This window comes from Mycteria americana, chromosome 1, assembly GCF_035582795.1.
Source record: "Mycteria americana isolate JAX WOST 10 ecotype Jacksonville Zoo and Gardens chromosome 1, USCA_MyAme_1.0, whole genome shotgun sequence".
NCBI classification, from domain to species: Eukaryota; Metazoa; Chordata; class Aves; order Ciconiiformes; family Ciconiidae; genus Mycteria; species Mycteria americana.
In genome coordinates, this window is record NC_134365.1 from 210,873,946 (window position 1) to 210,898,284 (window position 24,339).

The window sequence follows — 24,339 nt, forward strand, 5'->3', positions numbered from 1 at the left end:
GTGGTAAATCTTTCACTGTTTCCCAGGTTTATTTTGATGATTATTGTGGGTTTAGTTCAGTCAACTTTAAACAGACAAATTCTTAGCCCTATCTTCTGCGTTAGCCTTGTGCCTAGAACCTAGAGAAATACAGATTATTTTCATACCATTGCATATCAGACAAAATATAACATTTCCCCTCCTTTAAGCCAAGCTATTATTATCCCTCACATCAGTGCTCCATTGCTCTTATCAACATAATTCCTACCCTCTTAATCTCTGCTCCCCAGAACAATAAGATTGGATACCTTCTGAAGAAGGGGAAAGACTGAAGAATGGCCAGGAGTCCTCCAAAGACAGAGACTCCGCATCCAGTTCTCAAGACTTTTGGGTTTACAGCTCTGTTTCGTACAGCATCTTTCCTTACAAAGTACAGCAAACTAATACTTAGCAGTTTCTTTACAAGGCGGCATTATTTTTTCTGATTTTTTTTCTATTTTTTTCTGATTGTGGTCTCAATCAAAGAATATTATCATCAAGCCATTATTCCACTCTGTGATCTAAATTAAGCAACAGAAAATGGCTCTAAATATACCAGGCTTAGTATCTTTGATTGTGTTTTTTATGTTAACTTTGGCTACTGGAATTTGGGCTTCTTGGAAAAGCAAAAAGGACCAGCAGAACAGAAACCCAACTGAAATGGCCATAGTTGGAGGCAGGAATATAAATGTTTTCATTGGATTGTTTACAGCCACAGGTAAGTTTTCTTAAAGGACTTTTAAAAGTTCTTCTTAAAACACATGCGTTACAGAGATCTGGGGACTTTTTCAAAGCAGGTGAACTCCTTTAATGTCAGGGCAGATTTTACCTAAGTGTGGCTTTAAAGGAGTATGGTTTCATGAATCATTTTGGGATGGATTCTTCCAAACCTCTTCACACTGAGCAGAACCTAATGTTTATGTAGATTCTTTTAGATTAAAGAGATTAATTTAAGAGTTTAGTTAAGAGTTAAAGAGTTTAATTTAAAAGTGACTGAAGATTATGACACTTTTCATTAAGGAGGACTGTGGTCTTAATCTTGAGCCAGTTTCTGTTATCCAGCATAACAGAAGAATTTTAGTCCTGGAACAATCCAGTTCTGTGTGGTATAAATTGCTACTCATGGCGAGCATTGGCCTCTCTCCTAAAGAGAAAATGTTTCCCCACTGACTGCTGCCCTCCGCTTCCCTTTTCTCTCCTTGCTGCCTGGCATCATCTGAAATTTGCTTCCCTGCCCCATTTTTCGTGCAGGCTTCCCCAAGTGGTATTTGCCTGGCTAAGACACTTAAGCCCATGTTGTAGATTTGTATTCTGACTGCAATGTCTGCTTGCATTTTTTCTTCCTAATGTCTCTTTTCTTAGACTGTACAAGTGATGCTCATGAAGGATGGTCTGTCACTCACGGCAGAATAAAAAAGGCAACTCTGTTTGCTCTAGCAAAAGTCTTCCACTGAGAAAAATGAAATTAAAAATTAGCATATTCAAATTGCCTCTAAATGTTTAAACATTGAGCTTTTCCATGCACACATAGATACTCATTCTTGAACCTGGGAAATCATTTAGGGTGAGAAGCTGATACTGTTGCCTGTACTCAGCAGCACGTCTCACTATGGGAGAAAACTTCGTAAAGAAAATAGAAGTGTGATTAAATATTTGTATGAGAAAAAGGTTTACAAGCTCTCAGAGTGTTCTACAAGACTGGTTGAGAATATGTATCGCAATTCTTACCTTTCCATCTTCCGTGTTTACAGCCACCTGGGTTGGAGGAGCATATATCAATGGCACAGCTGAAATTGTCTACCTGCCTTCAAAAGGACTACTGTGGGTCCAGGCACCTGTGGGATTTGCCTTGTCCCTTGTTATTGGTAAATCATTCATGTAATCAGGACACACAAGCTTTAACAAAAAATCATATGAGTATATTAAGATGTGTAACAGAGTATAGAGTACATTTTAAAGGTGATTTTGTTTCTTCAGTCTCCCATAGATCCAGAATAAGCATTTATAATGTTATACTCTAAACTGAAACATAAGAAATAGGGATAGCTTTGAGCTAGTGGAGAGTTTTGCCTGCTTGGAGCAATTTATAGGGCAAAAATCTTATCTGAGATCTTTAGAAGCATGTGACTATGTGCATATTGCTTTTTTATCATGGTCTCTTATTCACAGACTATTGAGACTATTGGTATCATTTTAATTTTTTTCTTTGGAATTTCTGTGTGGTGAAATAATACTATCTTGATTTTTCCACTAAAATGCATTCTTCTGAGTAGTCTCATCTCAGGATGAATTTGTAGTGCATCCAGCTTATCTCACTTTACAGCTGGTCACTATTTTGTTGAAACTAAGCTGTTTGCAGTGTCCTATATCTAAGTTGCCATTTTTAACTCCAAGAATTATTGGACTCACACTGGGGTTCAGCTGTCTTGCCAAGACCAGTGTTTCTTTCAGTCCACACTGGCTTATACCATAACTCTTTAGGGACACAGGGTGATTAAAGCAAGGAGACCCGTGCAGACCTTGCACAGGAATTTCTAAAAGAACAATAACCTTTATTCTCAAGTTAGAGAAAAGAGTCCAACTGACGTGAATATGAATCAGGCTTGGAAATATACTGCCAGCATTTCTTATGTGAGTAATTCTTACTAATGAAATTGAGGAGTGCAGGTCTGATCCTGCAATCTTTACTCAGGTCAGTAGTGCCCAGACAAGCAGTCCTGTTGGCTTCAGGGTTAGGCACAATACATATTCTTTAGTTTTAATGAGACGGTGTACCTCTGAAGTCTAATATTTAGATGAAGGTGGGTGGGACTCAGCTCAATGCACAGATTAAAACAATATAGTTCTGGGGAGACAATGAAGCCACTAAAATGAAAATGTAACCAGAAAAGGAACATATATCAACATGTTGCATCACATGGTCAAGGACAAAAGTTTGTCTCTTTTTTAGCCAAATATGAGTCTTCAATGCCTCGCTCTGCCTACTGACATTTTCCACAGGAAGCATTTCAGAAAACTTTGTGTCTCAGGTTGGTAGGTCATTGGAGCTGGAAAGGAGACTATATGTGGATGTCCTCTGACCTAAGTTCCTGTTACAGTCACACAGGTATCTTATGCCATTTGGGGTGCCCTAGGGGGTCCTACCTGGCCTTCCAGTAGCCACTCCGGAAAGATGTAGGTCTGCCAAAAGTGGAGGGTCATATCTGTCAGCTGTAAGCAGATGTCCTTTATAACCTGGGACCTCTTAGATGGATGAAACCCCACACTTAGGCAAGTGAGTTGAGGCCCTGGTGTCTAGTTGGCTGCATCATTCTCTAGGGTCCATTATGTATGAATTCTACACTCACTATATGGGTCTGATATCCAAATACCATAGTATTCTTACTTTTTTTTCCTGGAATGTAATTCATGCAAAATTCTACCAAAATGTCATCACTTCTGATAGGTGGTTTCTTCTTTGTAAATCCAATGAGATCCAAGAATTATGTGACAGTGATGGATCCCCTTCAAGAAACTTACGGGAACGTGATGGGAAGCTTACTCTTCATTCCACCACTGCTAGGAGAGGTGTTCTGGTTTGCAGCTATCCTGGCATCCCTGGGTAAATACTTACTTTGCTGTTGTATTTGTTAAAGGTCATGTGGCACAACTATCAGAGTATAATACACATTTGGGAATTGTGTTGGACTAAGCTGTGGAAAGTTGTGCTTCATGTCTCCTTTTGTGAGAGGAACACAAGCATTTCTCATTTCTGGAAAATATGTTTTTAGGTTTAAAACAAATGACTAGTATATATTCATGATATTATAATAGAGAGGTCTGGCAATATCAGTTAGTACCTTCCTCTTGCCTGTGGGAGAGCAGATGTAAAAAAGCAAAGTGCCTTGGCAAAGGCCATGGAGCAAGGTAGCAGCAAGAGCAGAAAGGGAACGTGGGCTCTCCTGAGTCCTCACTCTGCCCACTCTCCGTAGACCATGTGCTTCTCATACAGCATGGTGTGCTGGCATCAAGGGAATAACATATCCTTATTTATTCTGTATGCTGCACGTATGAAATCTGTCTTAAAATACTTGACCACTGTCCTTATCTGCAGGAGCAACAATGAGGGTCATCTTGGATATTGGAGGCTCTTTGGCTATCATCGTCTCAGCGTGCACTGTCATACTCTACACTCTACTGGGAGGCCTCTACTCTGTTGCATACACAGATGTTATCCAGCTGGTTTTCATTACCCTCAGCCTGGCAAGTCCCATGCATTTCTTCGTTACCAGTTTCGTAACTAAGGGAAAAAATCCCGCTCTTCTTTTTAGTATGTCTCAGACCAAAAATAACCCCACCAATACTGGCCCTTGCCCTACAGTTCCTCCTCAGAGGAGCAGGTCTCCTGAAAGGTCTTACAGTCCTTATGCATTTCAGACAGTGGTCCCACAAGCTATTGGCCTAACGGTTGCTTATAAGTAAGGTCTGGAGAGCCTGTCCGGAACAATCTTGGCTGGAAAGTAGAGAGATCTGTCTACTGAAGGCACCAATTGACCTGAATTACAGACTCATGTTCCTGATGATGCCATGAACCAGAAACATGTAGATTTAGAGTAAGGAAGGGGCAGAAAGGAAGACTCTTAGTCTGGGTTTAATCTTATGTAACTTTATGTTCTACATCTACCTTAATTTCAACAGCTGAATAGACTCTCCAAGAACAAGGACCCTGGGGAAATGGTTAACTATTTCTGTTTCTATCCTAGTGGGTCTGTATCCCCTTTGCCCTGGTGAACTCTGCAACAGAAAGTATTTATTACACTGCAACTCATCAATCTTACCAAGAGCCTTGGATTGGGAAGATAGACAAACAGTATCTTGGAAGGTGGCTGGATGACTTCTTCTACCTGGTATGGAGTATTTCTTGGACAGGTGGTTGGGAGAAGGGATTGTGCGTGGACTGTCTGGAAAACTTGTGGGTTCTTCCAATCAGGAGCCCTATGTTGCACACTTGGCAGGGGCAGGATGATGTGTAAAATCTTCTCTCAACCACTCTGCAGCACACTGAATGGACTGGGGAGATCCAGGGCTCAGCTGTGGGAAGGAAAGAAGCAGTAGGGACACTCCATCCTTTACCCATGTGAAGGAATGCACCTCTTGAGCAAGACCATCCAGGCAACTAGTTCCACTCCTGGCACCTAAATGAGGCATTTCCTACCTTTTGAGAGGTTGATCTTGCAGCATCAATAGTGTGCTTTTAACATAATTTTGTAAAATTCCCTCTATTTGAAAAAAAATATTAAAATGACACAACTGCAGGTCATCAGCAAGCATGGTGCCATTGGCTCCACCGCACAACTCAACTTTTGAGCTACCAATATAGCCAAGACTACAGGAGGCTGTTATGCTCTTGCTAGACTGGTAATAGGGACACACCGAAGCTTGAGCTTGTTTGGTGAGGACAGAATCTTCAGATTTTATCTGATGAAATTTTTCTGCTAAGAAAGTGAAAATGGTGATTTTATTTTTAATTTTAGATTATACTCTAGCTAAGTTTGGGTGGATTTTTTACAGAAGTTGCATTCCTGAAAAACTTCTCTTCTCTTTTCCTTCCTCTGTGCCTGTTTCACTATGCCAGGCAACCTATTTTTCAGCTTTCTCAGTCTGCCAAACCATTAACCTGTTTTGATCAAAATTTCACATCCATCACAATGAAAACAAACGAAAAGGACACCCTCAACCATCAGAAATATCATCCTCAATAGTTAAAGCTGGGCAATGTTTATGCATTTGAAATGAGAGCTTTATAACAGTAAAGATTATGATCCATCTGAATGGATGGATGATGCCCTACAGCAACCAGCAGCCTGGGGGGTACCACTGATAACATCCAAATGTTGCAGGTGCTTGGGAGCATCCCATGGCAAACTTACTTCCAAAGAGTGCTCTCCGCTGCCTCGCCAGGACAGGCAAGGCTCATCTCCTACCTCTCTGGACTTGGATGCTTTTCAATGGCCATCCCCTCTGTGCTCATTGGTGCAGTTGCAGCATCAACAGGTAACACTAATTGTTTGTCTCTGAATAATGAACATGTTTTTGTCAAAGGTGATTAAAATGGAACCCAAAGAAGTCCTGATTTAGACTTCAAATTACCTAGTCCTGTGTATCTGAAAGCGTAGCCCTGGCCACCAAGCTAGGTGGTCTGCACCAGAAATGTGGAGCCCTCTGAGGTTCAGTGCACAACTACCTAGAGACATTTAAACAGCCCCAAGACCTGTTTAAAGCTGTTTCATTATGATGAAATGGCTTTTCATAGACCTTGTGTTGAGGAAAGATGAAGGCAGACCCTGTAAAACCCTGTATAATCCTATTTTCCAAGAAATCCTATGCTTGCTTCTGTTAATGCCTTCTGCATGTAAGACCCAGCAATATTACTACAGTTTGTTAATAAGGTTCTGAAGAAAACCTGCTTGAAGGAATCAAGAAATTCAGTTCCATAAACTCACAGGCCCTGCACAGGGGATCAGTCCTGTGTTGGCTGTGAGCAAGGGTTAAAGAGCAGCCAGATCACCGAACATTTAAAGAAATCAGTTGAACTCATTAATTCATCTGTCACTAGGGGCATCAGAGCAAAACTCCCTTCTCACGAGCAGGGTCTAGAAGGTTAACCTTTAACTGTCCCAGTTCTGGAAACACACAAAGCACAGCTATTTCTATAGATGCTACTGGGGAAAAGGAAAATCTTCGCTCTAGTGAGAGCTGCAGCATGCTAAGGGGAATCACAAGAGATCATAACAGAATAAAAAAAATTAATCCAAGTCCTAAAATATCCAGTGGGTTTCAGTCCTTAGCCCTGCTGTGACTAGTCCCTGTGGAAAAGCGGCTTCAAATACAGCAGAGATGTCAGTGAAGGATTTGTTGTGACTTTTCCTTGTTCTGTTTTAAAGACTGGAACCAGACAAGCTATGGTCTTCCGAGCCCACTCGAGAGAGGGGAATCAGCGATGATACTGCCACTTGTTTTACACTATCTCTGCCCAGCATACATCTCCATTGCTGGTTTGGGAGCCATCGCTGCTGCTGCAATGTCTTCTGCAGATTCAGCTCTTCTCTCCGCTGGCTCCATGTTCGCTCACAATATATACAGGAAAATCCTGAGGAAAAAGGTACTTGGTTACAGCATTCAGTAGTTTTGGTGTCAGGAAAGATGCTTTTGTTTCAAGACCATTTCAAATCCAGTCTGTGTGGTCTGCAATTAGAGGTGTCCGTCTTTCAGCTGCTGAACTGAGTTCTGGAGCCAGAGCTTCAAACATAGGTCAAGGGTCTTCATATCCTTGGTAGGGATACAAATACCCACACTGGTGAGCTTTGCTCTTTATAAAATGACTGGTATAAAATTTGGACTAGGATATTCATAGAAACAGCATAAAACCATGACCCCTAAAATGACAGAGGGCATCTCCATCTCCAGGGGTGCCTGCCTTGGGTGGCTGCTGGTGGCAGGCACAGCCTGAGAGCAGCGAGAGCTTGGTGACAACCAGCCCAGGGCAGGGCAGTGCCGGTCACCGCGCCAGTAAACGCCGTGTCTGTAATGTTACAATCTCTGCTTTACAGGCTACGGAGACAGAGGTCTTATGGGCCATGAGGACCTCCATGCTGGTGTTTGGGGCCGGGGCTGCCAGTCTGGCTTTTTACTCCAGCTCTGTGTATGACCTCTGGTTCCTCAGCGGGGAGCTGGTGTATGCCCTGCTCTTCCCCCAGCTCTGCTGCGCCCTCTTCGCTCCCAGTACCAACACCTACGGCTCAGCTGCCGGCTTCTTGGTTGGGCTCCTCCTGAGGGTGCTGGCAGGCGAGCCTGCCCTGAGCATCCCCCCTGTCATCTGCTACCCAGCCTGCTCCCTGGTGAACGGGACCTACAGTCAGCTCTTCCCCTTTAAAACATTCACCATGCTTCTCACCTTGGGGACTATCGTTGCTGTTTCGTATGTGGCTGCGGTTTTGTTTCGGAGAAACTTCCTTCCCCACAGGTGGGATGTTTGCAATATCACAGGGGGAACCGGCACCCTCATTCCCCTGCAGCAGATGGAGGAACAGATGGGTTCGCCAACGGTTGCATTAGAAGACAATCGTGATTAAATGCGGGGCCTCGTTTGAAATGCCATGGTAAATTCAGCAATTAGAGTATGGCACAAACAGCATCACTCTTCCCTTTGCTTTCTCCAGTAATGAATTTTTTAAAGTCCTCGCAGAGTAATAAAGACGCACTGTTCATCCAAGGAGAATGTGTGAGCTCGAAGTCTGCAGTGATTAAAGGCGCGTGGTGATGGAGCATGATCTTGTGGTGGTGACCACGGGGCACCTCAGGCCACAGCACTGTTTGCTTCGGGGTGCCCCTGGTACCCCACCCAAAAGCAAGGCTACAAATCATGTTCCAACATTTACAGCATTCTCAAGTCACATACTTTTCTCACCACAAAGGAGACAAATTAATGTTTAACAGATTGGGTACTCTTGATTAAAAAAAAGGTGAGCAAACCTGCTCCCATTACAACAGCTAGAGTTTTAGCATAATCGTCCCTGGGGAGTGCATCAAACCTATAAAAACAGAGATTACTGGATGCAGTGCAACCACCACAGCAGTCCAGCAGTATTATCAGTTCTGCACCATTCTTTGTATGCTTTGCAAAGCTTTCCTTGATACTGCAAAAACTTTTGCATATGCCTCTCCCCAGCCATGGTCTCAGGCCACACAGTCAGTCTGCTGGCACGTGGCTGAGGAGAGGACATCCCCTCTCATATGACCTGGTAGGGCAGCAGCAGATGAGCAAGGTGAAGCAACAGCCCTTAATTAGTGGATAAGAAAATTATACATAGCCACTATTTACAAAAACTCAACCAGCTGGAAAAATGGAGGTGCCAGAGATACTCTTGAATGGGTCTTCTCTAAAACACCTGGTTAAATCACTCACGTGAAGGTGTTACCCGAGCACAGTGGTGGGATGGTGTGGGACACATCCACAAACGTGTGTGAGAACTCAGAGGACTGTGATGACAGAAAGGTGCTGGAAACTGATCCTGAACCTGCCTGCAGGGACATGAAATCCTGAGGGCAAGATCCCAAAAGATTCAAGACACTAGGTCTGTACAGAAAAGCCCCTGATACCTTGGCATAAATTCTCAGTGGGTCAGAAGAAAAGCAACCCAGCTAACTAGTGAGTTTGGCCTCCAGCCTGAAGTCTGATGGACCCAGACCACCCCACAGTGGATGGCTCATTAAGGTGGGAGCTGAAATAAAGATTCAGAAGGATCCTGCAGTGATGGCTCACAGATGGCTGTCATTTTATACTTCCCTCGGCAGCTGTGCAGTGGCTCACCAGGGGTCAGTCGCAATCTACCCACAACAGCCAGCAGGAACTGCCCTCTGGGCAGCCCCTCGCCACAAAACCTTTACAAAGGGCTTGTGGGAGCTGCTGTGCGTGGAAATACCTGGCGCTGTTGGAGGGAAGGTATTTACTGACATATCCAAAATACCCCACAGCAGAGCAACCCTGACATCCAACTGAGCTGCCAAGGGTGAAAACAGTATGCTGCTTGGTGAATTGCTTCCAGCACGTGCTGAACACGCCGCTGTGCATGCACAAGGCGAGAAACTCTGCTGGTGCCACCATGCACGGCCGCAGCAAGCTCAGCGAGGAGCCATGTGTCACTCTGAACTGTACCAAGGCAAGTGCAGTGGCTCGGGAGGAGGACTGGCAGCCCTAAGCTCTGGATAGGGCTTTGATGACTCTGCTCCCCATGGGGAGCATCCGTCTCCTTTAAAATACCCATCCTCAGCAAGGTGGAGATTCTGCTCCTCATCAGAAAAATATCACACAACTTTATGCTTTGCCCTACTGTTAGTAAATACCTGGGCATGCTTAACTTCCTGTGCACAGCAGTCAGGTTGATATGCTTTATTAAATCAATACCAGAAATTCTTTCCTGTAACTCTAGAGACCGTCATGAAATATTAATTACAACATGTGTCTAGAAAAGGGAAAAAAACTGTTTTGAAAATTAAAAACATTACATTAAATATGGCCCTAGGCCGTCACCCACTGAAGTCTTTCACACCCCAGTGATTTGAGTGGGAGCATGTGAGGTCGTGCTTAGTTAAGGGAGACACCAAAGCTATCATTACCGCAGCACCAGAAGAACTGGGCTGTTGTTAAATCACAGTTGCTGTATGCTGATCCAAGCATACTCCCCTGAAAGATTTAGGGATGACCTAGTTTGGGGACCTGTATAGTCCTCTGTGTGGAGCAGACCAAAGCTGGCATAGTGCATTTGCACAAGGGCACAGACCTGCTGCATGGCCCAGATAAGAGCGAAACTCCAGTGTCCTCATGTCAGGGTCAGCATCCCACTCACTGACCATCCTACCTAGTGGCTCTGAAAGGCAAATTACTACATCTGGAGATATCTTTTCTCCATGTTGCTGTGCCCAACTTCTCCTGCTGTTCCTCTGCAGAGTCACGAAGTTTGATGTTAAAGCCTTTCTGTGCTCACATGCTTGGCCTGGTGGGCAGTAGATCCACAGCTTCCTGAGACAGCGTCGAAGGACAGCGCTCCGGGGTAGGACGTTGCTGAAGAGCGTCACCACCACCGTCACATCACCGCACAGCGTCACCACAGAAAACTCCCAATGACTTCAAATAGGAAAGTCTTAGTGCTCTAAGGGGTATCTGGCATACTCAGCAGAGACACTTTGCCCTTACAAAGCTTCTCTGAATTTCATACCACTAAAACACGCTCTGCTTTGCGTGGAGAGACAAAAATGGCAAAGACACAATTACTGTAACTCTCCTGAATGTTTACCATTTTCCATCCTTATATGACTCCCTCCTCAGAACATCCCCCAGCAAGCTTAAAAAGAAAACATTCATCAAGGTCAGGCAAAGTTTTGAAAGCAATTAGCTGCAAGTAAAATAAATATAAAAGCAATTCTAGCCTATACTTAATGACAAAATGCCTAGTTGTTCCAGCCCAGCACACCCAAAGTCCTTGAGGTGTTGCCAGCACAGGGGATAATGACCCAGCTCCCATGAAATCATTGCTCTCATAGGTTACTGCCTCCAGTTCAGCATTCCTTTTTTTTTTCCTTGCCCCCTCTTTATAAAAAATTTGCTCAAGCACTGGAGGGTCCCAGTTTACCCCTCCACTTGTGCATTTACCTCCTTTGTCTCCTCAATGTGTCCATGCCAATGACTCTGTACGGTTCCAGTTTTAATTAACTTTTCCCAGCCTAGACAGCTGCTACCTGTTTCTGGCATTTTTGAGGTTAATAATACCCTGTCATGTCTAATTAAAAAAAAAAAAAAGAAAAAAAAAAAGACCTCCAATTTGGGAAGCATTTGGTTTCCAGTGAGTTCTCAGCATCTCATCAGATCCTCACCAGGCATCTTTGGATGTCTGGTTTACGTAGATGAGAAAAATAGGAACATAACACTTCTGAATGGAAATCTGCATCTCTTCTTCTCACTTATGCTCATTCTTAGGATTTCCTAAATGTGTCCTCACTGGAATAACAGCTGGCATCCAGCAAGAAAGCAAAGAAACACTTGCAGGTTTGCCAGACATTTCTAGCACTGTCAGGGAGATACTTCCATGTCAGCAATGAGCTGCGTGGGACCAGGGTGATCCTCTCATCATTTCCACATGAATGCCATGCTCTCTGGCTTTATCCTGCATGCCGCACACCAATCTTCCCTCGCAGTTCTCAGGCTTTACTACAGCCTCTGCTGGAGAATACATCAGCTCAGCTAGAAGAGCTTTTCAGTCTTCTAATAACTTTTCCTGGTCTAGATCACCACTGACTTTTGTGCTCCTATAACAAGGGAATAATTCAAAGGCATTAATCCCCCACAACAGGACATTTGTAAATCCAGAAAAAAAGCAAGGTTGCTTTGCTGATCTTTAAAACGTTGAGGCAATCCATCGTCCCAGGGATGGGAATGCTGCTGCAGCAAAGCATGGCTTTCTCTGACCCCCAGGTAGGGGCCAGGATCATCTTTGTGACTGGAATTTGGGCTGCTTGGAATAATCAAAAAAATGAGAAAAATGTGAACTGGAGTAAGGTTTCCATTATCAGACACAAAAGCATGAATATCCCAAATGATGTATAGCTAAATTTTTCCTTAATTCTGCTAGGAAATGTCTGTCTTCAACATTAAACAACCTCAAGAACAGACAGTATTTTGTTTCAGTTCTTTAGCCAAATGGCCAAATGGTTGTTTTCTGGGTATTTTTTTTAATCTTTTGGCAGGTCTCTTGAAGTAATACAGGATCTGCCTTGGCAGAGGTGTCCATTTTCCTCCTCCCCTCCTCAGTTTCCCTCCACCAGCTATCTTATCTGACCCTGGAGGTATTGCTGCACAAGTTAGACTTTGCAAATCTACCTTAGACAACTCATTTGACTCACTCGTGCTTTACTTCCCCAGTTCCTTGAAGAGGGACAGCATTTTAATTGACTCCAAGAAGGATTTTGAGATCTTTGGAAGAAAGCTCTGTTATACATGGTGAACACTCATTCTGCATGAGTTGACAACTTCTGTTCATAGTTGGAGGGCAGTTTTCCTGGTCAGTTTAATTCACAACCCTGAACAAGTGAAGGTTGTTTATCTTTACTTTAGCAAGACTTTTGACACTGCCTCTAACAAAATCCTCATGAGCAAACTGATGAAGTACAGGTTAGATAGGTGGACAGTGAGGTGGACTGAAAAGTGGCTGAACTGCCAGGCTCAGAGTTCTGTGATCCACAGCACAAGGTCCAGCTGGATGCCAGTCACTAGTGGTGTACCCCAGGGTGTGATGCTGGGACCACTACTGTTTAGCATCTTCAATAATGGTCTCAGTGTTGGGGCACAGTGCCCACTCAGCAAGTTTGCAGATGATACAAAACCAGGAGGAGCAGCTGGTACAGCAGATGGGCATGCTGCCATCCAGAGGGACCTGGACAGGCTGGAGAAATGGGCTGACAGGAACCTTGTGAAGTTCAGCAAAGGGAAGTCCAAAGCCCTGCACCTGGGGAGGGATAATCCCAGGCAGCAGGACAGGCTGGGGGTCGACAAGCTTGAGAGCAGCTTTGCAGAAAAGGACCTGGGGGTCCTGGTTGCCAGCAAGCTGACCATGAGCCAGCAACGTGCCCTTGTGACAAAAACCACCAACAGCCTCCTGGGCTGCATTAGGCAGACCATTGCCAGCAGGTGGAGGGACATAACCCTTCCCCTCCACACAGCCCTGGTGAGGCACATCTGGAGTGCTGCGTCCAGTCCTGGGCTGCCCAGTATGAGTAACAAGTGATAGGACAAGAGGAAATGGACTCAAGTTGCACCAGGGGAGGTTTAGATTGCATATTAGGAAAAATTTCTTCACCAAAAGGGTTGTCAAGCATTGGAAGAGGCTGCCCAGGGGAGTGGTTGAGTCACCATCCCTGGAGGTGTTTAAAAGACACGTAGATGTGGTGCTTAGGGACATGGTGTAGTGGTGGACTTGGCAGTGTTAGGTTTACGGTTGGACTTGATGATCTTAAAGGTCTTTTCCAACCTAAACGATTCTACAATTCTATGATTCTAAGAGAGACATGGACTTACTGGACAGAGTCCACTGAAGGATTATGAAGATGATTAAGGGCTTGGAACATCTTTCATATGACAAGAGGCTGAGAGAGCTGGGACTGTTCAGCCTGGAGAAGAGAAGGCTCAGGGGGGATCTTATCAATGTATATAAATACCTGAAGGGAGGAAAAAAAGAAGACAGCTAGATTCTTCTCAGTGGTGCCCAGTGAGAGGACAAGAGGCAATGGGCACAAACTGAAACACAGGATAATCCATAAGAAAAGTGTTTTTCACTGCGAGTGTGATCAGGCACTGGAACAGGTCATCTACTCCATCCTTGGAGATACCAAAGCCAACTGGACACAGGTCTGAGCAACCTGCTTTCACTGACCCTGCTCTGAGCAGGAGGTTGGACTAAACAATTTCCAGAGGTGCCTTCCCACCTCAGCAGCTCTGTGATTTTGTGGCTCTGGAAGAGTGCAATGCCAGTCTCATGGCAGGATCAAGAAGCTAAACTCCTTCAGCAGCAGCAGCCCTTCAGTGGGCTGGACTGGGGTTCTTTTCAGATATGTTCTCACTTTAGCCATTGGTGATAAAAAAAGTTGAATCCTAGAAAGTTTTCATTTTGAAGTTATAAAATTTTGTGTCGTGGTTTAACTCCAGCTGGCAACTAAGCACCACCCAGCCACTCACTCACTCCCCCCCCCCCCAGTGGGATGGGGGAGAGAATCAGAAGAGTAAAAGTGAGAAAACTCATGGGTCGAGATACAGACAGTTTAATAGGCAAAGCAAAAGCCGTGCATAGAAGCAAAGCAAAACAAGGAATTCATTCACTCCTTCCCATGGACAGGCAGGTGTTCAGCCATCTCCAGGAAAGCAGGGCTCCATCACATGTAACGGTGACTTGGGAAGACAAATGCCATCATTCCAAACATCTCCCTTTCCTTCTTCTTCCCCAGCTTTCTATGCTGAGCATGACACCATATGGTATGGAATAGCCCTTTGGTCAGTTGGGGTCAGCTGTCCCGGCTGTGTCCCCTCCCAACTCCTTGTGCACCCCCAGCCTACTCGCTGGTGGGGTGGGGTGAGAAGCAGCAAAGGCCTTGACTCTGTGTAGGCACTGCTCAGCAGTAACGAAAACATCTCTGTGTTATCAACACTGTTTCCAGCACAAATCCAAAACATAGCCCCATACTATCTACTATGAAGAAAATTAACTCTACCCCAGCCAAAACCAGCACACTATGCTTTTTTTATTGCTGTACAATGATCTGGACCCAAAATTCTCGAAGATAACAGAAGTCCAGCTTAGCTGGCTGCATGCAAGTGTTTACAAAAACTAACAAAAGCTGGGACGAAAAGAGCAGAACAGTCTGGATCATTTATGCAAATATGGGTGTGATAAAGAGTCTTCAAGGCTTCTGGTGCTGTTTTGGTTTGTGCATGACAATGAACAGAAAGATTCTAAAAATGGGAAAAAGAGCTTCCAGATGAAAAGAGTGGCTGAACTGGGTTTTGGTCAGCTACCTCAAAGGAGATGAAAAGCCTCTTGGACGTTACTTGTGCTGAGTCACTCCATGGGACGGGGGGAGGACCTGGTGGACTCAAAGGTTATGTCTACATGACTAAATGCTTCTGCATGATGGAGCAGTCCTGGGCCCCTAGGCCAAGTTGTAGAGTGAATGCAACCAGACTGTGGGGGTGCAAAGCCTGCTGGAATAGAAGTGGAAGACTGCAGAATTTGGAGCAGCTAAGTCTATTCAGTCTCAGTCCTCTGGAGTGATCTGGAGGGAACTTTCTCCAGAATAGCACCTGAGTTTTGGCTTCAAAGAAACCAGTTGGTTCGCTCCAAAAGAGACCCAGGGAATGCACTAACCTTCAAGCAAAGTGGACAGTCAGTGGCCCGGGACCTGGGACTGAACTGAGAGGATAAAATATTTGCAGTAGACAGACTTAAAGCAGCAAACACCAGCATCTCGGCAGCACTCTACTGTCACCTTGGCTGGCAGGATCCACTGAGATACCCTGAGGCTTCCGTTGTCTTGGTTTTCCTTGACATTTTTGGATTTTATCTCCTGTGGAGCGTCTGAGATGGTATCAGACAGAAATTTTATTAAGAAACAAGAGCAATACAAAATCAATGCCATGTACATTAGGTGGATTAACAACTGGCTAACTGACAGGTCTTGAAATGTAATTACAAGTAGGAAATTATCATCCAGTATCTGAATCTCTAGTGAGGTTGATTTCGGCATTATGCTATTGAACTGCACTTATCAGTGACTGGGTAGGCAATGAGGAGCAGTCTATGTCGTGAGCTCAGCTGGGCAAACAAAGGAGATGCACTCCAGTACGGGATGATGGACAATCTAGTGCAGATGTCTATCAACAGATCAGGTGAATCACAGTCTAAAACTGACTATTGCCTGTGTTGTCCTGCAAGGAAGCCCCGAGTGATGCTGTGCACTGTAATGTTGAAATTTAGATGAGATGAATCAGACCCAGAGCATGTTCCTGCTACTTTGATAATGTCTCTTCTTTCACAGGCAGGGCTTAGAACAAGATCCAATGTCTGGAAGTTAAAACTATACAAATTCAGACTACAAATGAGGCTCAGCTTTTAATGACCTTTTGAATGTTAGAACAATTTGCCAAGGACTGAGATGGATTCTTCATCACTAAAAATGCTACAGTGAAATTGGAAGCTTTTCTGAAAGTTACCCTCTGTTTTAAGGAGGAATTCATTCAGGGAGCCCTAGGGTATGTGATGTCCAGCCCAGAGTTCAGACTGGCAAACCCCAGTGATGTCTTCTGTTGCTTGCTTCTTCCAACCCTGACCTCATGGCTAGAGATGGGCAACCAAGTACCATCCAGGTAACCACTACCACTTTTAGCTTAATGCTGACAAATGCTCAGAGCCTTGCTGTTACTCTTGAGCTCCAACCATGGAGAAGAAGTCAAGACCATAGTGTGACTTGGGAACTCTTGCTATGCAACTGCAAGCTGTGACACTTGCACTGCATTGCAGAAAGGGCATGACAGGGTTTTCTTTAATACAAGCATGGGACCTATTTTCTCCCAGAGTTCACCTATGCTCATAATTCAATAACAGACCTTGACTTCATTACAGAACTGGAGAGAAATTTTACACCATGGGACTAAAGAAAACTGAAAATTTTCCAACTTTTCCACATTTTTTACAATTTTGGTGAACTGTGCAATGTTGTGTTGTACATCACATAATGCAGCTCTGGACAGGGCTCAGATCACAGCATGATGAGCGCAGTCCAAGGACTGATATGCAACAGAACTGAACAGGACAGTTTGAAGTGATGCCTAGCAGAGATTAATTCCCCTGCACATCCCTTATTCATGCTAAGGCTTCAAGCCTAACTATGATAAATCATTGCAAAGATTAACTATCTAATTGGTGATTATCATATTAGATGGAATTAGGAAGGAACAGGTAGGAATCCCTGCCAGTTTGAAAGTGTTCATTGGTACAGACAAGGAAACAAGAGGGAAGAGCAGGAGAGCCACAGACAGGAAAGAGAGAGAAACACACAGGAAACGGGACTGAGGAGCACAGCGCAGGATAGTCGTACATATGGTGCTCAGAGTGAGAATATTCTCTTCTATGGGGAAATATTCCCTCCTGGAGGGTGCTTATAGTGACAGTAAGGTACTGAACAATGGCCAGAAGCTCAGCAACTAGTAACATCCACCTTCACCCAAACCTGCCTTTGACATCAGAAAAAGGTCTATGTTGGATAAATTTAATCCATTGTCCCATATCATCATCATTAATTAAAGGAGAACTGGGATGTAGGAGTGGAAAGTTTATGGTTGGTAAAGGGGAACTTTCAGTTCTACTTTCCCAAGTAGTATTCTTCTCAGTTAGATATCACACATACTGGACCTTGAATATTAGGAACTATGCAGTTGTCATCATTTCATTGGGTAGTGAAACAGAGATAAACAAAAAGGAGCTCATTTAGGTACTGAAAGGGCTTTTTTCATTTTCTTATTTCTTGGCCTCACTACCCAGTTAGTAATTGTAAATATAAGAAGCAATTTATGGACTGAGTTGTACACTGAACATAAACCAGAGACATTTGGTTTCCAGAAATGAGTTCTTTTATGCACCACTGGTGTGTGGCTTCTCCTTGGATGGATGTGGCTAGAGACAGGCTTTCATACCACTGCTCTGGACCCGAAGAGAAGGCATACAGGAAGCAATCATAGAATCATAGAATCGTTTAGGTTGGAAAAGACCTTTAAGATCATCAAGTCCAGCCGTTAACCTAGCACTGCCAAGTCCACCACTAAACCGTGTCCCTAAGCACCACATCTACACGTCTTTTAAATACCTCCAGGGGTGGTGATCCCATCGGGTCTGTATTGGGTCAATCATCGGGTATGTAGTGGGAATGTAGGCAGGTTGTACTAACTGTGCCCTCTCTGAGGTTCTCAGGCACTGAGAATAACACACTACTCTGAAAATGAAGTCTTTAATGTCTATGAGCGCTGGTGGCCACCTGAACAGCAAAGCATAAATGAAAAGATAGCCTTTAGCAGCACTGCAGTCACCAAAGGCCATGCAGAGGTTGTGTCCTGACATCACTGGAGGAAATTAATGCCACCTCAGCATCAATTCATGCTAACTTGCATGCAGTCTATGAAAGATTACTGCTCAATCTCATCAAGGTAGATCTAGACCAACCTCGCTGAAGCTGCTTTGGCTATATAACCCCCTCATCAGGAGGAAAGTCACCTTTGCACATATCAATCTGGGAATGAGACTGTGAAACAAGTGGAAATGAGGCTGAAATCAAACATGTAATCTCCACCCTGGGGCTCTGTCAGTTTGTCCAATTAAAACACAGGTCCTCCACAGGCTTACAAGAGGCTTTCCCAAAAGCAGGAATCAAACATCAAACATTTAATGAGGATCAGAGATGAATACAGATTGAACATCAATTTTTTTTCCCCAGTTGCTGTATTGACGTTTCTACATCAATTCATTAAGACACCACCTTTCCAAAGCCCTTCCAGGTTCAGAGAATTGTTTAGACATTTGAAATAGACATCTGGGATACAGAAATATACAGGTAAAGTTAAATTTGCAGAAAACACTGAATTCACAGAACTAAAAGGCCTCTTAGAAAAGTAAAACCTACAGAAAAAATTAAATGCTTTTTGAAGTAGATGAAGGCTGGGCAAACCTTTCAAGAGCACTAGATGAACTGCCCCTGCTTGCTGTCCTTAAGACCAAGCACTTCTTTTAATTCTATGTGTAACTTGATTTATGGGAGTACTGCTATTCACTTCATCATGGTGATTCAAATCTGGGAAACACTACACAAACTGAGGTCGTGGTCTTGCAGTGGTCCCTCTGCATGTGAGGGTCAGCGCACACACATGAAGCTGCAGGAAGTCCTGGGGCTTTGGACAAGGCTCTGTGCTGATCAGCTGCATGTGCTGTTGTGTAGCCCCTTCTTGGAAACTCAAAACGAACCCCACAGGGTGGCAAGACCACAGCTGGAGAAGGGTGTAGAAAAGACAAGGGGCTACAGCTTGCAATATGGATCATAGGTTTGGCCACATTAGACCTTGCTTTTAACTTTGCAGTGGAGATAATGTCTGTCAGATTGGCACACTACTGTTAAAATCAACAGCAAAACTTAAAACTGGCTAGTTGGATATAAACCCTGGAATTTCTAGCTGTACTTCCACTGTGGAAGGACCAGTGCTATGGTCCTTTGCTATGAAGGACCAAATTCTAGGTCCTACACATTTTTCATAAAGCAAGCACCATGTCTGAGAGCCCTTATCCAAACACTGTGTACGCCAGGGCTATAAAACACCCAAGAGGGAAAGGATACTTACCTTCAAGAGGTGAATGCGATACTAAAACTCACTCAGACTCCAAATTCCTGCAGGCAGATTCGATATGGGAGAAGGCCCACCATGCTCTGCTGAAGATGAACACCACCCTACCCAGTTCTCCTCTGCCCCACACAACTTGCAGGGCAATGCAAATACCTGGTGCCAATCTTGATGTGCACAGCAAGAAAGGAGAATGGTGTTTCTTGGGAAGTTAGAAGAAATAGGACCAGGAGGAGAGGTAGGATAGAGGCTGCGCTTGCCACTCCTCCAGTTGTGCTCTTATGGGCGAGAGAATGCGTAGGTCACGTTTCAGTCTGTGAATTTTTATTTGGACTGTATCACTCTAAATATCCCTCTGGTGGGAATTTCAGGCAAGGATTTTGTCACCGGATAAAACTGGAGGGTCTCCTGTTCTCCAAATCAAGTTTTGAGAACATACGAAAAAGGTAAGATAATTCAAGTTTATTTTTCCTTAAACATTGCAGCCCTGGCGTGTCCTGTGAGATACGGCTTCCTGGGCAGTGTCGAGTCCACCCCGTCACCATTCTTCACAAGATGCTTTAGGGACAGATGTTCCCGAACGCCCCTTCCAGACACCCAAATTGCAGAGAGCTTTTAATTATCTACTCTCTAGCACCACCTAAGCGCAGCCCCAAGTAACACAGGCCCGCGCTACTCTTTCAGAGCATGCCTTTCCCCGCACCCTGAACGAGAGTCTCCCAGTGTCACCAGAAGTGTCCTCACCAGGAGATGCAGACTGCCACCAAGCACCATCGCCTGCCACTTGCCAGTCAGACAGGCACCTCCCCAAGTGGCTGGTGGCCTTTGGGCCCTGGCAAGGCACCTGCAGCCCGTTCCAGGTCACCGTGCACCAGGTGCCTCTGTTAAGGTTGTTGGGAGGTCTTCTGCTCTCAGTGATGGTGCTGCATGACCTCCTCCATCAGCCACCTATCCACGCTGCACTACTGCAAATTAGAGGCAAAAAATAAATGAAGTTTCCATCCCTGATGTGTTTGGAGCAGTTCCTAAGTCCTCCCAACACACAGGCTGAGGTGGGGAGCTAGGGCCAAGGCTATAACTGACGCTGTGACGTCCATGGTGCTCCAGGAGGAAACCACCCATGGTGCATGTGCAAGGGTCTGAGCTGTGACTGCCCTGAGTTACCCGCACTTGCTTACGTGGGAGACAGCATAATTACACCACCATTGCTCAATCATGGTCTTTATTTGAAAGGCAACGTGCCTAAAATGCTTCAGCAGTCATTCTGCAGGGCTGGATGGACTTGACCCGATTTGCTTCAGTGCTGCGTATTCCCAGCTGCCCCGCAGGTGCCATGTCCAGATATGGGAGCCAACATGGGCAGCGAGGCTGCCCATGGCAAAGAGTATCAAGCCTGTCTCTCCAGAGAGACCCCGTGGGCAGCCCCTGCTCAGGCCTTCTGGCAAACCCAGAGAGAGCCTACCTCAGTGGTAGAAAAAGAGGGTTCTGGTTTCAGTAGCTCAGTTAAGACCATGTGAGGACACGGCTGTGCTGACAGGGCAGGTCAAAGTAAATTCTTTGCACCAAATTTACACCAAATGAAATGGAGAGGCGCTCAGGTGATCCACATAAAAAGAGCTGTTGAGACTCAAGTGTAGATATTTAAATAGTCCATTTCAACTAGACCAGCTTAATCATGCTTAATTATTGCCTTGTTTAATTATTACTCATGCTTAATTCTATTTACGTTCACACCTAATCTGTACATATCACTACTTCTGCATCTTAGGACAGTGACCGAATTGGAGATGGAAGACAGGCTTGAGCGCCTGGGGCATCCCAAGATTTGGGATGACAAAACCTTACGCTATTCTGGTAACGGTGAGGAGAAAATCAAAACTCACAGGGAAAAAAGGGAAGACACAAGAGTCCCTTTGTGTCTTTTCCCCTTTATGAGATTGTTTTCATTCTGCACACAGCAGATAGATGTGCCATTTGCTTTCCTGAATTCTGCAATAGAAATTATTCACACTGCTAATAAGCAATAGTGAAAAGTACCATGGATCAGCAAAGTAGAACTAGAGTATCTTGGAAAATGGTGAGATGATTATTACATCTGATAAAATCTCCTTTGATATTTTCTTTGTATGGTGTAACACTAACCAGGCCCTTTTCTAGACAACAGACAATAACTTCAGACATTGATGTGAGGTGAAGGGTTATGTGAATGACTGACCTTCTGGTGTCCTGGTCAAACTGGAACACAAATATTTTTATTTAATCAGAAATGCATCATTATTTTGCTAGTATTACTTTGTCTTTGTTCTCTGAAATTAAAGCCTGCTTTGTTCTGTGGAGTTAACATTTCAAAGTAAAAGAAATGGGCATCCAGTTATTCTCCTCCATCCCACCTCCCCAGAAGTGTCCACATTTGACCTTTTGAAGTTTTTGATAATAGATTTACCTACTGGGTGATGCCTGGGATTCTTTAAGCCTCTTTGATTTATAGAGCTGGACTATAAAATCTGAGAAACAAGCCTTCAAGTGACAGATATGCAGCTTTCTGGGAAAGGCAGCTTGCCTGTGTCACTACACACAGCGTCTCCAAGGTCCCTGGAGACACGCACCGACTGCGCCAGGCTGGAAATCCCAACCTAGTAGTTGTAGTAAAAGTGAGGTGTGGATGCAATCGTTGTCTTCCTTCGGTCTCTGGGAAGGTCTTGATGGCAGAACCACACCAGAAAGCCTTTGTAGCCAACTCCTACAAGATTTACTTCTAATTTTGCAGGATTTGAGTAAGTTTTCATGGCTGTCACACCTGCCCTGATTGGTGCCATAGCTGCTTCTCTGGGTCAAACAGTTTTTCTTGGCATTACTTGTGGTGCAAGAATTGCAGCTAGTGTTGATAATCAATGCCCCAGCATCTTAGGCATAATCTGCAGGCAGGTGCATTGAGTATGATGAACTGGACAAAGAAGGAGGAAGGAAGACAGAGAGACAAAAATGCTAATGAAGAGCTCAATGAATTGCAGTGGTCACATAATGTGTCCTGCTACTGTAGTGCAAGCCTGCAGCAACTGTCCCTGTGCTGGCTGTGCCCTGTGCTCTTGCCACACCTTCTGGAAGGGATAAAGGCCACCTCAGAGACTCAAGAAAGTGAAGATTTTTTTTCTCTGTTTTGCCATAAACTTCCTAGAAAAAAGCAACTTCGTGCTTTGGTTTCCCATTGAAAGAAAATGGGGGTATTGCACTCTCTGTAAATACAGAAGAAGGATGTAACATCTTGGAAGAGTTTTAATGCCACATAGCGAAAGCCCGTTTCATTTCTGACACTGAACAGTGCCTTGTGGATGAATGCAACTACCCGGCTATCCCCACTCCGGGGTGTGCTTTGAGTACCTCCCATTTGATAAAAGCTGTTTCCAAATGTCTCCCTTCTACTAAGTGTCTGTGCATCCTCAGATACACATTTCTGCATCTTTTGAGGTTGTGTTTCACTTCATTTCATTTTTTTCTCTTTTCCTAACCCCCAAAACCACAGACCAAAACCACAAGGAGACTCAGGCAATCTAGATAGCTTAAAAAGTGGAGGAATGCTGACAGACCAGGACTGCCCATGGTCTCTCCTCTTACAGCTATTGATTGATTTAGGGTAAGAGAAGGGCTTTTTGTTCTGTGCCTCTTCCAAAAAAATAAAAGGCAAAAAGAAACCACTGACAAACAAAGTGCAGATTTGGCCAGGTTCTAGTTCAGATGCTGAAAAAGACTTTTTTTCACTTTATATGGATGCAAGGAATGTTTTTACACATGGAGACCTCCCAACGAATGTTCTTTTCACTTCCAGAAGACCAAAATAAAGTAAGCCTGGACCACCAACTTCATGTGAAAGAGGAGGGTCCAGCAGGATGTTACCTATTTTTCTTCTGTACCTGTGCCTGGTGTACGCTTCTGTTGCTGGTTCAGAAGCCTGCAGCTCTTCCCTGCTCTCTGCCAGCTGTTTGCCAGCTCACTGCATCGACCAAAAGCATCTCAAGGCAGTGGTGAGCAGCCTCCACAGCCCTCCGACCCTGCAGATGCAATGCCCTGCAGTCCCTGTTAACATTTCTTTGCTGAATTTTCTCCCATGATTTCTCGCAGGATGAAATTACCTCTCAAGTGCTATTGCAGGTCTGGAATCTCTGTGAATTTTTAACTCTGGTGGTTTTTATCTTTTCTTCAGCAAAAGACAAGGTCAAGCATTTTGTTGAGTCCAAAAAGACATCAAAGGAAAAGGGCAAGGGGAAAAAAAAAGCAAACCCTCTGTATAAAGCATTTCAGAGTAGTCGTGCAGCATATTAGAGAGCAAAAGGAGCTTTCTGGCTCCTATCTGGCTGTTGTTGCAATTGTTAATGTGGTTTTGTTCCATTATTAATGACACCAGAAAGAGAAATCAGGCCTTCCAGACAAACCTGAGAGACTCTCAGACGGCAAAGAGAAGGAAGGGGGGAAAAAAAAAAAAACTTAAAATAATGGAAATAAGCAAAGGGAAGGGGAGGGGAAACAATATACTGAGCATGTAGCAATAAAAATCTGTAGGTGTCTATAGCACTGTAGGGATGGTGAACCGAATCTTTTGCAAAGTTTGCAAATCATTCCCAGAGCCTGCTAGTTTAAGGGCACTTTGTAATTAAACCAGGAAAAACTAATTTCTTACAGCCTGTACTATATTGCTTGATACATTCGTGTTTCCTAGAACTGCTGTTTGACAAGCAGAGGAAAATAAAACCAGAAAAGCAACATTAATGGCTGAAACGTTTGTAACCTGGAGCGGCGTATCATTAGCCTCATCTGAATGTGGTTGGACAGGATTTCAACAAAAAGCTTTTTTAGGAAAATACATCATG

The 24,339-nt window shown here is 44.3% G+C and overlaps 1 protein-coding gene across 1 annotated transcript; it reads left to right on the forward strand.

The window, feature by feature from the left end:
• Window positions 1-558: 558 nt before the first annotated feature.
• On the forward strand, window positions 559-8,129 carry LOC142408891 (high affinity choline transporter 1-like). Its single transcript, XM_075499659.1, has 8 exons — window positions 559-736; window positions 1,770-1,883; window positions 3,464-3,619; window positions 4,112-4,260; window positions 4,761-4,904; window positions 5,898-6,051; window positions 6,942-7,159; window positions 7,608-8,129. The coding sequence occupies exons 1-8, from the start codon at window positions 559-561 to the stop codon at window positions 8,127-8,129; spliced, it is 1,635 nt and encodes a 544-aa protein (XP_075355774.1).
• The last annotated feature ends 16,210 nt before the right edge of the window (window positions 8,130-24,339 follow it).